Source organism: Schistocerca serialis, chromosome 5, assembly GCF_023864345.2.
Source record: "Schistocerca serialis cubense isolate TAMUIC-IGC-003099 chromosome 5, iqSchSeri2.2, whole genome shotgun sequence".
Taxonomy (NCBI): domain Eukaryota; kingdom Metazoa; phylum Arthropoda; class Insecta; order Orthoptera; family Acrididae; genus Schistocerca; species Schistocerca serialis.
In genome coordinates, this window is record NC_064642.1 from 532,221,809 (window position 1) to 532,237,243 (window position 15,435).

The following is a 15,435-nucleotide window of genomic DNA, read 5'->3' on the forward strand; positions in this document are numbered from 1 at the left end:
TCAGTTGATACAAAATATGAAATTATACAATTACTAAAAAGTGACATTGAGGCATTAAAAACCAAACTTTTGACCATCAAGAAAGAAAAGGATATATTAATACAAGAAAAGAAGTCCTGTGTGTGTAAAAACCATCAAACGGAAAAGCAAGAAGATCGCGAAAATACGAGTGAACGATCGGACTTTAAAAACAACAACATTTCATTTCAAGTGTTTCCGTTGATGTCTCGGTAAACTCAGTAAGCCAAAAACCAGAAGATAAATATAAATGGAAGGTGCTCACATACACCAAAATGAAAAACAAGGCGACAGATACGCAACAAAAGGAAAATAATTGGCGATTCGCTGCTGAAGAATATAGCTGTCTCCAATTCCAAGATCGATGTACAACCTGGAATTAGAACGCAACAACTCAGTAAAGATTTTAAAAATATGGTGAATGCAAGACAAGTTACTACAGAACCAGATTCTGAAACCAGACATAATGGCAAACGAAACAAGAAATATGATTTGTTCTGCAAGAACTATGTATGCAGGATCTCGGCTGATACTTAGCGGAATCATAAACAGAAGGTCAGTGAGTGAAAAATATATCGCCAAAATAAACTGTGCTCTTAAAGAACAATGTAATCGTCTTGGGGCAGTTTTTATAGACCCAAACAAATTCCTATGTGAAAACTCACTAGCGAAGGATGGTTTGTGTTGTGACAGTGCCACGACATTCAAAAGTGCCGCTACGTTAGTACGCGAACACGGCGATAGAGGCGCTCCGCAGCTCGGCCGAGCGCGGGAGCGCCACCTGGTTATGAACGGCGCCGGCCGCATGTCACGGCCCGGCAGTCGAATGACAGATACGGAGTTAGTAACATGTAACCCGCTAGTGTTTCTACTTTTGTATCTCCACGCACTTTAGTAGTGATTAAAGGTTATAACACTTTTTGGCGACGAGGATGGGATATTTTTTTTCCTGCGTTGTGGACTTGTGTGTTCGTGTCGGGGCAGACATGGAACAGCTTATGCAAGCAACAACAAACACAGCTGACGGCTGCTATTCAGGCTTTGTCGACGTCGCTTACTCATCGTCTGTCTTCCTCTTCTCCGCCTCCGTTCCCTCCTTATGACGAGGCCGCTGAAGACTGGGAGGATTATGAGAAGCGTTTGCGGCAACACTTCTTGGCTTTCGGCGTTGTCGACGCTCCTATGTGTAAGTCGTTATTTCTATCTTGGATTTCCCCACGGATCTATCAGCTGCTATCTCAGTTAGCCCCTCTGCGGGAACCTGCCTCTCTGTCCTTCCAAGAAATGTGACTTATTGTCTAACTATTACCGAAAAAACACCCATGTCGTTGCCGCCCGCGTGGCTTTTTACCGGTGTCGTAAACAGCCCCATCAATCTTACCGGGCTTGGGCGGCGGAGCTCCACGGTCTGAGTCGGAAATGTCAGTTTGTCACGGACACTCATCATGAGTCTTACGCTGATTCAATGGTTCGGGACGCTATTTTACGGCTTGCTCCTGATAAAGAAGTTCGGCAACGTGCCTTACAATTGCCAAACCCGTCGTTGTCGGAAGTTCTCAGCATCGCTCAATCCTTTGAAGTGTCTCACGCTGCTGGTGCGCAAATAGACGCGTGGTGTGATGTAGGCGCTGTCCAGACCACTTTCGACGCAGACAATGTGCCTGTTTCACAGGGAAACGACGATGTGGCGGCGGTGCACTCGCGTCAACAACGTCGCGTTGGGCCACCACGCTCGCAGCGAAAACAGCAACCACAGAAGCAGGTTCGTTCCGCCCTTCCTTCTTGTCCACGTTGTTTCGTACAGCATGACAGAACCGCGTGTCCAAAACGTTGGGCCACGTGTAATTCATGTAGGAAAAGAGGCCACATTGCTTCTGTGTGTCAGTCCCCTAAAGTTCCTGTCGACGAGGACGAGGCATCGGACATGGATGTTAACTGTGTGCTTTCTCAAACGAATAAGTTGTTTGTTACTGTTCGTGTTCTGGATAAAGACATTCGCATGCAAGTGGACACTGGCTCTGCAGTAACTCTCATTAATTCTCGCACGTATTTGGAGTTGGGCTCCCCTCCCCTGTCTCCCGTTACGCGAAATCTACGAACCTATAATAAGCAGAAAATTCCTATTGTTGGCCAGTTTGATGCTTCCACTGCCTACAAGTCTGTTGTTAGGCCCCTCACGTTTTATGTGGTGGATCATGCGGGCACTGAAAACCTGTTCGGTTATGATGCTTTCCAGTTGTTAGGATTTTCCATTGATGATGATGTGCACCTCATATCTGAGGACATTCCGTATCCACAGCTGGATGGCTTGTGTTCTGAATTCTCGTCCGTGTTCTCTGCTGGTCTGGGTCGTGCCAAGGAGTTTGAAGCCCACATTACTCTTAAACCTACGGCTCGCCCTAAGTTTTTCCGGGCACGCCCTATTCCAATGGCGTTGCGTGCGCCTGTCAAAGCTGAGATAGACAGGTTAACAGCTTCGGGGATTCTCCTTCCTGTTACCTCCAGCGAATGGGCATCGCCCATCGTGGTGGTTTCTAAACCAAACGGGAGTCTGCGTTTGTGTGGTGATTTTAAAGCCACTGTCAACGCTCAAAGCCTCATTGACACTTATCCTCTTCCCCGTCCTGAGGAGTTATTTACCAAGCTCGCTGGGGGCCAGTTCTTTTCCAAACTTGACTTATCGGAGGCGTACCATCAGTTGCCGTTGGATGCATCTTCCAAGGAATTTCTCGTCATCAACACTCCTTGTGGGTTGTATCAGTACCAGCGGTTACCATTTGGCGTCGCTAGCGCGCCGGCCATTTTTCAGCGGTTTTTGGAACAGCTCACGGCTTCCGTTCCCGGCTGCATCAACTACCTGGATGACATTGTTGTCACGGGGGCCTCCACTGAGGAGCACCTTCGCAATTTGCGTTCACTGTTTCGGGTTCTGCATTCAGCAGGGTTGAAGTGCAATCTGGACAAGTCTCAGTTCTTCCAACCCTCCATTGTGTATCTTGGTTTCCACTTGTCCCGTGAGGGTATACGCCCTCTACGACAGCACGTTGCGGCCATTACCGCTCTACCCCGGCCGTCTACGGTCAAAGAACTTCAGGCGTTTCTAGGCAAGGTTGCTTATTATCGCAAATTCATTCCCTCCGCGGCGGCGGTGGCTCGTCCTCTGCATCAGCTGTTACGCAAAAACGTTCCTTTCTGTTGGACCGCCGAGTGTGAGCAGGCTTTTGTCCGCCTGAAGGCTCATTTGCAGTCGGCGCCTTGTCTTGCCACATTCCGTCCGGGTCAGCACTTGGTTCTGGCGACTGACGCGTCACAGTATGGCCTAGGGGCTGTTCTCGCCCATCGGTATGAGGATGGGTCGGAACGACCCATCGCCTACGCTTCCAAGACCCTCAACGATGCCCAACGGCGTTACTCTCAAATAGAAAAGGAGGCGCTCGCTATCATTTATGCTCTGAAAAAGTTCAGCGTTTTTTTGTATGGTTCTAAGTTTCACCTCATCACCGACCACAAGCCGCTGGTCTCTCTGTTCAGCCCCTCGGCGTCGCTTCCGGATAAGGCAGCTCACCGCCTGCAACGTTGGGCCTTATACTTGTCTCATTTTCACTATGAGATTCACTATCGCCCCACGGCCCAGCACGCCAACGCTGACGCGTTGTCGCGTTTGCCGATGGGCCCCGACCCGGTTTTCGATCGCGATGAACTCCTCTGTTTCCACATTGATGAGGAAGAACGTCGTGCGGTCGAGGGTTTTCCACTTACAGGTTCGCAGGTCGCGTCGGCTACTGCGCGGGATCCGGTCCTGCGTCAGGTGATCAGTTTTGTTCAGCGTGGTTGGCCGGACAGGACCAAGGGCCGGGCGTCGGATCCCCTTCGCAACTACCATGCCTTGCGCCTTCGTCTGTCTGTCTGTTCGTGAGGGTGTTGTTCTTCTGGCCACGGATGGCGCATCTCCACGGGTTGTGGTGCCCGCCTCTCTTCGCAAAGCTGTTCTCAAACTATTGCATGGGGGCCATTGGGGGATTTCTCGGACTAAGTCCCTGGCCCGCAGGCACGTTTATTGGCCCGGTATCGATTCGGACATCGCCCACATGGTCGCTGCGTGTGATCAGTGTGTTCAACAACTGGCTGCGCCTCGTACTCTGCCCTCTCCGTGGGCTGATCCGGCGCAGCCGTGGGAACGGGTGCACGCTGACTTTGCCGGCCCCTTCCTCGGCACTTATTGGCTACTGTTGATTGACGCCTTCTCGAAGTTTCCGTTTGTTGTTCGCTGTCCGTCGCCCACCACTGCGGCGACGACGCTGGCTTTGTCAAAAATCTTTGCGCTAGAAGGTCTTCCATCCACGATTGTCACGGACAATGGCCCTCGGTTCTCTTCGCAGGCCTTCCGTGATTTTTGTACTGGACAAGGGATTCATCATGTTACAGCACCGCCCTTCCATCCGCAATCGAATGGGGAGGTCGAGCGCCTTGTCCGCACTTTCAAAAGCCAAATGAAAAAATTCCTTAGTGATTTTTCCACAGATGACGCTCTGTTGCAATTTCTGAGTTCTTATCGCTTCACGCCTCTGGGTGATCGCAGCCCTGCTGAACTCTTGCATGGCCGCCAACCGCGCACCCTACTGCATCTGCTTCACCCTGTCAGGACTTGTACTGTGTCCCCTAGTGCGGGAAAATACCCGGTGGGCGCCGACGTGTGGGCACGGGGGTATGGATCTCGCCCTAAATGGATTCCAGGGGTGGTCCAGGCTCTTCGCGGCCGCCGGCTTTGTGAAATACGTACGGACGACGGCATGGTTGTTCGCCATTACGACCAGATGCGCCCACGAGTGGTGGCCACGCCGGTACCACCGCCCCTTTTTTCGTCTCCACCAGCCCGAGAAGCCAGTCCTGTCGCTGCTGCCGATCTTCCGGGCGTGTTGCTGCCGCCGCCGTCGCTACCGTTTCCGAGTACGCCGGAACCGGCCCCAGTCGCGACGCCGCCTTCTCCGGGACCCATCTCGCTGGAGCACACCCCCAGGTCCACGACACCTATGGATGCTGCTCCGGAGTTTTCACCCATCATCTCGTCCAGGAGGCACGTTCCACGCGCCAGCTTCCGTCCTGGACATTTTCGACCATACTCTCGTGTTTCTCCGCGGGATCTTCTCGGGACCTCCCAAGAGGCCATGGATGTCTTCGCACTGTCCGTGTCTCCACGAAAGTGAGCGTTTTTTTTTTTTTTTTTTTTTTTTTTTTTCAAGGGGGGAAAAGTGTTGACAGTGCCACGACATTCAAAAGTGCCGCTACGTTAGTACGCGAACACGGCGATAGAGGCGCTCCGCAGCTCGGCCGAGCGCGGGAGCGCCACCTGGTTATGAACGGCGCCGGCCGCATGTCACGGCCCGGCAGTCGAATGACAGATACGGAGTTAGTAACATGTAACCCGCTAGTGTTTCTACTTTTGTATCTCCACGCACTTTAGTAGTGATTAAAGGTTATAACAGTTTGCATTTAAATAGACTGAGGTCTGTAACATTCAGCAGAATGTTTGCAGATGTCTGCAAAATTATTAGAAGCAAGGGAAACAAGCATGGCCTGAAGGGGGTGAAAAATCATACCCTCTAGCTGGAAAAGAAAAAAAAATATAAGCACCATACAAAAAGAGAGGATGCTAAAGAATTTGCCTCACAACATGTAAAACAACAAAAGAAAAATTACATAAAAGTACTTCATCAAAATATTCAATACTTTGGTAACAAAAAGCAGAAGTGCTCCTGAGTGAAGTAAGACCAAACATTTATGCATCAGTGAACATGGACTAACTGAAAGTAAAATAGGCAATGTTGCAATAAAGGACTACAAACTTGCTAGTTACTTCTGCAGATCTAAATATAAGGGTGGTGGCGTTTGTATATATATTAATACAGGTACTCTTGAAAAGAATGTAAACAGTGAAGCTGCTACATTGCCCATAGTTAGAGAAAAAGACTTTGAAGTTACTGATATAGTGAGAGAGGATTTTAGAGTGCTTCGTGTTTACAGATCACCACGTGGCAATATTAGCATCTTTCTGAAAAAAATTGCTAGCTTATTGAGAATGAATATAAAGAGAAACCTTATATGTGGAGACTTCAACAATGACATGGGAAAACACACAAAAATTAGACAGGATTTTGAAGAATTGTTAATACAGCATAACATGAAAGTAACAATAACTGCACCAACAAGAGTGACTTCACAAAGTGAGACAGTTATTAACAACATAATTACTAATATGTGTAACTATGAGTCACATGTAGTTCAGACAGAAATATCTGATCATCATGGACAACCAATCAGCTTTTGCAGAAGTAATGACACAGTATCAGAACCAAAATGAACAACCAAAGAAATTAGGATCATCAGTGAACAAAATATCAACATCTTTAGAACAATGTTAAGTAAGGAAACCTGGAATGAAACCCTACAGGCCCAGAGTGTAAATGAAAGATATGATGCATTTATTTCAACAATTAAATACCATTTTAATGTATCATTTCCCAAAGTAAAGAGACAAGAAAGGCTGCAAGGTCAAACACAGTGGATTACCAGTGAAACACTAGAACAGCAAAGGAATCTGCAGGATCCGAGACGGATGGGCGAAGCTGAAAACTACAAAATGTTTAAAAAGAAGAATTGAAAAACAATAAGAGAAGCAAAATTGACCATGAAATGCTGATACAAAAATTAGGCAACTATGGCATTCGCGGGGCAACCAGGCGAATGGATAAAATCATACTTGTGCAACTGCAAGCAGTATGTATCATTAGGAAACTCATACCAATCAGAAACCAAACCCATCAAATATGGAGTGCCGCAAGGTTTGGTAATGGGGCCATTGTTATTTAATGTGTTTGTTATTGATATAGGTGTTGAGGAGGAAGAAAAGAAAATATTGTATGCTGATTACATGACAATACTAAATAGGGACCAAAATATGGAACAGCTTGAGAGAAGAGCATACATATCTGCAAATGTCACAGTTCAATGGCTGTTGGAAAATGAACTGGTTATAAATCTAAAAAAGACTATGTATGCAGTGTTTAAAAACAAGAAGGCTGTAGACATGGATTTAGAGGTTGATGGAACAAGGCTGGAAGAAGTAGAATCTGCTAGGTTGTTAGGTATTCTTGTGGATAATGAACTGAAATGGAAAAAACATATTAATAATGTCTGTAAGAAACTGAGCTCTGTCATATTCTTAATGATGCAGCTATCACAGTATTCAGACAAGAACCTTCTGTGTACAGTGTATCATGGACTTTTCGAACCATACTTACAGTATGGAGTGACTGTGTGGGGAAACTCAAACAAATAAGAGACGAGTGTTCACATTACAAAAAAAAAGCAATTAGGACCATTTTAAGAAGATAGACCTTTAAAATGTGCAGAAACTGTTTCAAAAAGTTAGGTATCTTAACTTTTTCATCGTTGTATATATACAAAACAATAATGTACATCACAAAAGGTAGTGAGGACTGGATTACAAATGCTAGTGTCCACACCCACAATACAAGAAGGAAGAATGAAGTACAGAGCACACCCCACCGACTGGCAATGCTAGAAAAAGGACCCCAGTAATCTGGTGTCAGACTACTAAGAAGTCTGCCTAAAAACCTGCAAAATAGTGTACTTGACAATGACTTTCCAAAGAAACCTTGACAATGACTTTCCAAAGAAACTTAGACTATCTCATTGAAAAAGAGTTTTACAGTGTTGCAGAATACTTATGCCATTAAATTTGTATATATTGTTGTTCATTATCGATGATGTAAAAATATACTGTACACAATGTAATCTTACAGGATCAAATAAAATTCAATTCAATTTTCAAGTGCACATTAACCTCAAAGATAATGTTCAACCTCAGTATTGCATGTGTCCAGTACTTCACACCATTTTCAAAAAATCACTGTTGGCCTCAACAGATTAGAACAATTTGGTGTCTTGAAACCTATTTCTGCTAGTCAATGGGCATCTCTCCTATGTATCACAAGAAAATTGAAGAGGAAAATCAGATTTTGTGCTGAGCTTAAAATTACAGTTAATACTCCAACTGTTATTGATTCTTTCCAACTTCCACATATTGAGGGGCTTCTACATCAGCTACCACTATGGACGATTCTTGTCTACATCTGATTTAGCCAATACTTTATCTTCAACTTAAACTGGATGAGGTAACAAAAAAAATTATAATTATTAATACATATGCTGGCTTGTATCAATACCAGTGTCTCCCCTTCAGAAGCACATCTGCTCCAGAGCTACTTCCATGCTTTCTTGAGCAAGCGTTGTTGAAAGTTCCATCTTGTTCAAATTATTTGGTTGAAATAATTGGGTATGGACAAATCCTGGAACAGAATCTTAAAAATTTGGAATTTGTTTTTCAAGTTTTCACCAATGCAGAGCTTAAATGTAATATACAGAAGCATTCATTTTTCAATACTGGTCATCGCACTGACACTGCTCATCTCTCAACCTAGCATTTAGGGTCATCCGGAGATTACCTTTTCTTAAAAATTTACAAGAACTACAGGCAGTTCTCGGCAAACTGACCTACAATATCAAATTCATTCTGAATGCAGTGCAAATTGCTACTCATTTATGACACCTCCAGTGTAAAAATGCTCCTTTACAATGGACAGGATAATGTGAACAACCATTTCAAAAGTTGGAAAATGCATTTTTTAGTTGCCCATGCCACATTCATTTCAATCCGCAAACCTGAGTAGAGCTTGCAGTAGAGGCACCATCACACGAAATTGGGGGAGTTTTATCTCACAAAGTGGGCAACACTGAACACCCCACAACTTTTGTGTGTCAGACATTGAACAAGTCTCCCCCCCACACACCACCACCACCACCACCACCACCACCACCACCACCACACACACACACACACACACACACACACACACACACACACACACACACACACACACACACACACACACACAGAGAGAGAGAGAGAGAGAGAGAGAGAGAGAGAGAGAGAGAGAGAGAGAGAGAGAGAGAGAGTTGTGTTTGCGTGAGTGTTTGCCTTTTAATTCTGAATAAGGCCTTGGCCAAAAGCTACTATTTGTGACAGTCTTTTTGTTGTGCCTGTCTGCAACTCAGCATCTCCACTATTATATCAAAAATATTGTACATAAATACATTTATATTTTAATGTTCTATACTGACAGACACAAAAAAGTGTTTGTACAGGGTGTAGCATTGTACGAGAGTGAGATGATGATGATAAACACTACAGACAAGAATAAAAGCACTTGAAATGTGGTGTTAAGAAGAGTGCCAAATATGAAATGGCTCAATCCAATAAGTAACATTGAAGTAATGAACTGAACTAAAGAGAAAAAAAAAATGGCACATCTTGATTAAAAGGAGGGATAAGGATAAGTTGATGGGCCACAGTAAGCAGGTCCAAATGGATGTAAGGTGCAGTAGTTAAACACAGACGAAGAGATTTACATGAGACAGACTAGGCTCGAAGAGCGGCATCAAGCTAACCTTCATACTACAAACTATAACAAAACACGAAATAAAGTTAATGAAGTTAAAAGAGCAATGAAATAATTAAAAGTACTTTCTGCCACACAATGTAAATGATGGTAAAAGTGCTAAGATGTATGGTGAAACATATTTTCAATGTTTTGGATTTATCACTAGCATCTGAGGAAAAGAAAGAAACTGTCTAAGTTACTAACTTCAAAGTACACTAAATTCACCAATTATACAATGCTTAGAAAGGAAACATAGAAATTGTAGATGTTCTGTACAAAACTATACAGTAAGCAATCAGGAAAAACACAAAACACTAGAAGGCTACAAAAATTTATTTTACTGCTACCATGCAAGACAACACATAAAGAGGATCCATTAACAACTAAAAACTTACTGCGACTTTGGGGTTTTCTCCCTCACTGTTAGGCTGTCTTGTGAAGTGGGGTATTCATTCTTAATCTTGATCCTTCTAATTTGATGGTCTTCTTTGGAGTCAACATCCTCCTCAACTGTCAGTTCAGGATTACACTCCAAATCTTCTTCTTCATAATCATCATCATCATCAGTTCCACTTTCTGGTTCACCCTTTGGTACCAAAATCTGCTGTCCCACAGTGGAGCTACTTTCAGTTTTTAATCGTTCTTGACAGTCACGGTGTCCTACAGTTTCTATACAGACAAAATTGTCTTCATTTCTTTCAGAACTTTCACTGTAAGCACTACAGTCATCACCATCACTATCATTCTCACATGGATTGTTATAACTACACTCAATATCACTATCATGATCACCACTATCTTTTCTTGTTCTTAAACAAGTTTCACTGTTCACTGTGAACAAGCTCTGGAGAGGCTTAAATTCATTTTCAATAAATTCAGTTTCACTCTTTTCATCTTCATTTCCACTTTCACTCTCACCTTCACTCATAAGTTCCTTTCTTTTACTGCTTCCTGCAACACACTTGTTCACTTGTTCTTCCTTCCCATCCTTATCAAAACAGAAATCAAAATCCAGATCCTGAAATAAGGAAAGAGAAGAATAAATGTAATAATCTCCTGATGAACATTTGAAATATTTGAATACACTGGGGCTAAACTTAAAGATATGATAGATATATCTAAGCTGCTAACACAACTTAAACCACCCTCCCAAATGTAAGTGCAGTGTTCTAAGTGCTGGGCCACTTAACTTGCTCTCTCTCTCTCTCTGTATGTGTATGTGTGTGTGTGTGCGTGCGGGGGGGGGGGGGGGGGGGGGGGGGGAAGAGAGAGGAAGAGAGGAAGAGAGAGAGAGAGAGAGAGAGAGAGAGAGAGAGAGAGAGAGAGAGAGAGAGAGAGAGAGACTCTGGACAAATGAGCCTCCAACTATGAAACTTAAAATATGTAAGTTTTGTAACTAATATATGAATTTTCATACAAAATATACCAGAACTAGATATATTTCTTAACCCCAAAAGACATCACTAAGAGAGATGACAGAAAATGAAGACAAGAAAAAGGTTAGTAGAGCCCGAAAAAAATAGTGAAGTAAAGAACTTACAATATACTTAAGGGGTTGAGTTGTTGATAGACATAAAAAAGGCTTAAAATGTTGCTGAGCTTTTGGCTGAAGTCCTGCTTCAGAACTAATTACAGAATATGCACATATAAACATGTGTGTGGCTATACTGTTCCTGCCAGCTATAAGGTACAATCAAGAAGTTTCCATTTGAAGGCTGTACAGTCCAGAACTGGCACATGCCAATCAGGCAAAATCACTGAGAGCATTGAGACAATCATTCCACCAATGCACCAGGTTGAAGGTACCTATTTGGTAGAAAACTGTGTCCTGCTGTGTGAATAAGTCCGTAACTGGCTGCTGTATATCCTCATCTGACAGGAACTGTTGATCCTTCAAGGCCTTATTTATAGGGACCAATTCCATGATAATCACATGGGGAGAGATCAGGACTATATGGTGGATGCCCTAGTGTCTCCCACTTGAGTTGGTGTAACTTCTGCGTTACAAAATTAAGTAGCAGCACCCCTTGTCACCTACAGCTGTGCACCATTCCAGAATAATGGTTCTCAACAGACATATTGCCCCACAGACACTCTTCATTACCCAATGGATCTCTACCGGTGTTTGCCCTTCCATAACCAGGAAAAGAATAACAGCACATTAATCATGTTTAGATGCATTTTATGATAATGTTTCCATAGTTCGTGTTCCCTTCTTTACCACATGCAGATCAGAGACAAATTTACACTAATCCCTTGCCTACATGTCTATGCTCATACATTGGAGTTGTGCTACGTTGCAGCAACACCCAAAAACATAAACTTTTTGATCACCCTCTTATACATTGTAATAGCACTGCAGCTCAAGTGAGATAGGGATTGTATCAAGTGGAGTGAGCAATGGGAGAAAAGACGCCAGGATGGAGAAGGCAAGTAGGATGGAAGGGTGGCTGACAGCTGAGAGTAAAAGACAGCATGCACCCTAAGAAGGCATGTGGCACCAGTGAGTTTGCTTCAGGGTAGACAGGAGGAGTTGTGTTCTGTGCACAATGATGAGGAGGATGTATTTGGAAGGGAAGACAGAACAGACGACGAGGTAGATTGTGAAGAGAGAGAGAGAGAGAGAGAGAGAGAGAGAGAGAGAGAGAGAAGAATGAGTGAAGTGGATGGCATGAAAACAGTGGTGGAGGTGGGAGTGGAAGAGAGGCTGGTACCGAGTAAGGCAAGGAGGACTGCAGAATTGAATAATGTGTTGTATGGACATTTCCAATTTATGTAGTCCAGAGAAGCTGGTGTTGGAGAGGGGGAGTGGGGCATGGGAAGGGAATCCAGATGGCATGGGTTATAAAACAGCCATTAAAGGTGAGCATCTTCTTCTCAGCAGTGTGTTCTATCAGTGAGTGATCAACTCTCTTCTTGGCCCCAGTTTAGCAGTGTCCATTCATTTGTGTGGTCTGCTTGTTATTGGTTAAACCCACATAAAAACTGTGCAAAAGTTACTTGTTTAACAGGTGGCCAAACCTCTGACAGGATGACAGCATGGGTGTGTCCTGACTGGGACAGGATATGTGGGGAGTGTAATACATCTTGTTCCAGTGTGGCACACCTGTTAAATATCCATTAATAGAAAAGAAAAGAAGGTGTATTGGTATGAAGTACTTTCCCACACACATCACAGAAAAGTTATAATTATAGATCTGTACTAGCTTTTTCCCCACAGCTTCACCCATGTGGGTATTCAACACTCACATTGCAGACATCTCATCCTTCCTCTCTCTGTCTCTACCTCCTCCTTCTTCCATCTGTCCATCAACCTTATCCTTCCACCTCTGTCTGTCTATCTCCTCCTCCTCAATCTCTCCATCTATTCCTTACCCTCATTTTGTCCATTAATACACTCCCTCTCTCTGATCATTACTTGTGAAACCCTCCCTCTGTCCATATACTCCCCTCTCTATGTTGTCCTCCTCCTCCTCATTAATCTTTGTCCATTGCCTCCTCCACCTCTCCCTTTCCATCTGCTCCTCCCACACACTCTGCCCTTCACCTCATTCCTCCCCCTCTCTGCCCATACCCTGCTTCCTCCCCCCTCTCTGTTTTTTCCTCCACCCCATATCTCCCTACCCCCTCCTGCCCTCCCTCTTCATCCCCTCCTCCATCATCCATCTCAACCTTTGCCCATACATCCCCTTCCACACGTATAGCCCCTGCAGAAGATGTCGATAAAGCAGACTGATACTACTCCCACAACATGGCTCTAGTGCAGCACAGCCTACATGTCAAAGATTTGGTGACACTTTTTTTCCCATGATCTGTAGGCTGCCCTGCAAAGTAGATATGACGAGGTTCCTATGTGAAGCTAACAAACGGCAACAAAAAAGCAAAAATAATAACATCATTACATTTTAGCCTATGTCTTACTGAAAGTGATTTTTTATCCCAGAATTTTCTGATTGTTTATCCTGTTCACCAAGTTAGAAGTTCTTTTATTGAGTCAATAAATTTACTATAATTTCTGTAAACAGTAATATGGGTGCATAATTGTGAAACATATAACTGTATTCCACAAATGAAAGGCAACCTCAAATTTATTTTTGTCTGTTACAACGCACTATACATACAAACGGAAAAAGATACCATATTTACTAGAGTATAAACAACCGTAACTATAAGATGAAGCCCTTTTTCCACAAGGCTTATTCAGAAACAATTATTTTTTACATATTCTGACTAATTGAAATTACAACCTGTTTCATTGACATAAATTATCTGCCCAAAAATTATCTTTTCTAAACTTATGCCATTCATTGGTTGTCTGCATTTTGATAAAACAAGGAGAAATAAAATAAATGAAAAGAAATGGTTTACATTAATTTGCAGACTGTTTTTTCCCTACATTTTTTGATTACAAAACCTGTCATCTGTGGTGTCACAATTTTAATCATCATCATCATCATCATCATCATCATCATCATCATAATAATAATGGCACAGCTGTGAAATTTTTACCTTTGTCGTCATAAATATTTGGCTGTTTCTTCTGAATATGTTGCAATTTCTGAGGTTGCAGTTACCACAGGACCTGAGGGTACAGTTTTTAAAATCCAAACACATATTAGATTTCTTTTCTATAATGATGTGACAATTTTACACTGTCACTTGCTCCCAAACAAATCGTCTGCTCACTGCTCTATCATTGGCTACATAGAACCATTTGTCATATTAAGAATCAACAACATCGTATCAAGAAACATGTAAGTACACCACCGGCCCCTATCCAGACTTCTACCATCTCCTACAGACGTAAATACTTCTGTTGAATATTTGTTCAATTTTAAAGTCAATTCAATTTCGACTAGAAACTGATTCAAGCAAACTGAAGTTTAAATGTGGTAGATGTTCCTGAAAAGCCCAAGTACATGGTATATATTCCCATGGTTGGCAATTTGCTGGCAATTCACTGCTCCCCTACCTGCACCCCTCTAGTTCTCAGCCAAGCTGATGTCACACTTCTCCTTCCAAACCTTCTGTAGTGCTGTGAAACACGGATGCAATATCTTCTAGGGTGCAAGTCATGTGTAACAACAGCAACTAATAAATATATAAAAGATCACAATCATGATTCAGTCCAATTCTGAAACTTTCACTTACATCATGATCTACTGACATCTGTTGGCACTACTTCCATGACGGGTCTTGCCTCTGTAATCTATTCACACAACAATTAAGTTAGTATGCTATGAATGATTTTTTTATTAGATATTTCATTCTGGACTAATTTTCCTTTTCCTCTCATCCCTTTTTCTCTCATCTGAATGTCACCACAGTGTTCTAAATCTGAAGAAAAGCTGGTACCGTTTTTACCCGGTATTCTAATATATGAAATGCAACCAAATTTCCATTTGCTACCTAATTAGTACAACATCAAAGTCTCTCATAATCAAATAAAATATTGATCCGGGTTCAAAACCAAGTAACGCTTTCTGAAGGACAACATTTCTGCCATTGAATGTTACTATTACTTAAAGAGCACCATTAACATCTGTACACAGTATCCATTGAAGTATGAGAACATTTATTCCAAACCTGTTCAAATACAACTACAGTTTGTAAAATGATAGAATTTAGTGTCATTTCTTCCTGTGTTTCACAGAATTGTCAAATTTTAAGCAGAGTAATCAACTGTTGTAGTGGATAGTTCACAGTTTCTTGCACATCCCTTGCAATAGTGCCATGTGAATCAAATGTCACACAATTGTTTGAGCAACATCGATACTGTTATCTACCACCTCGGTGTATTGGGAAATCTTGAACCTGTTCGAACATATGTATCATTTGCCCAGCTATGTCCTTCCAAATCCTCCCCAATAAATCTGCATGTGACCTCTGTATCCAA

General features: G+C 42.9%; 1 protein-coding gene across 2 annotated transcripts in view; it reads right to left on the bottom strand.

Moving 5' to 3' along the window:
• The window catches only part of LOC126482403 (cysteine-rich protein 2-binding protein), a 189,438-nt gene that overhangs the window by 99,999 nt on the left and 74,004 nt on the right, over positions 1 to 15,435 (bottom strand). For both annotated transcript variants that reach the window (XM_050106522.1, XM_050106523.1), the window contains exon 6: positions 9,935 to 10,557. In XM_050106522.1, the coding sequence (XP_049962479.1) occupies positions 9,935 to 10,557 (623 nt within the window). The remainder of the gene's footprint in view (positions 1 to 9,934; positions 10,558 to 15,435) is intronic.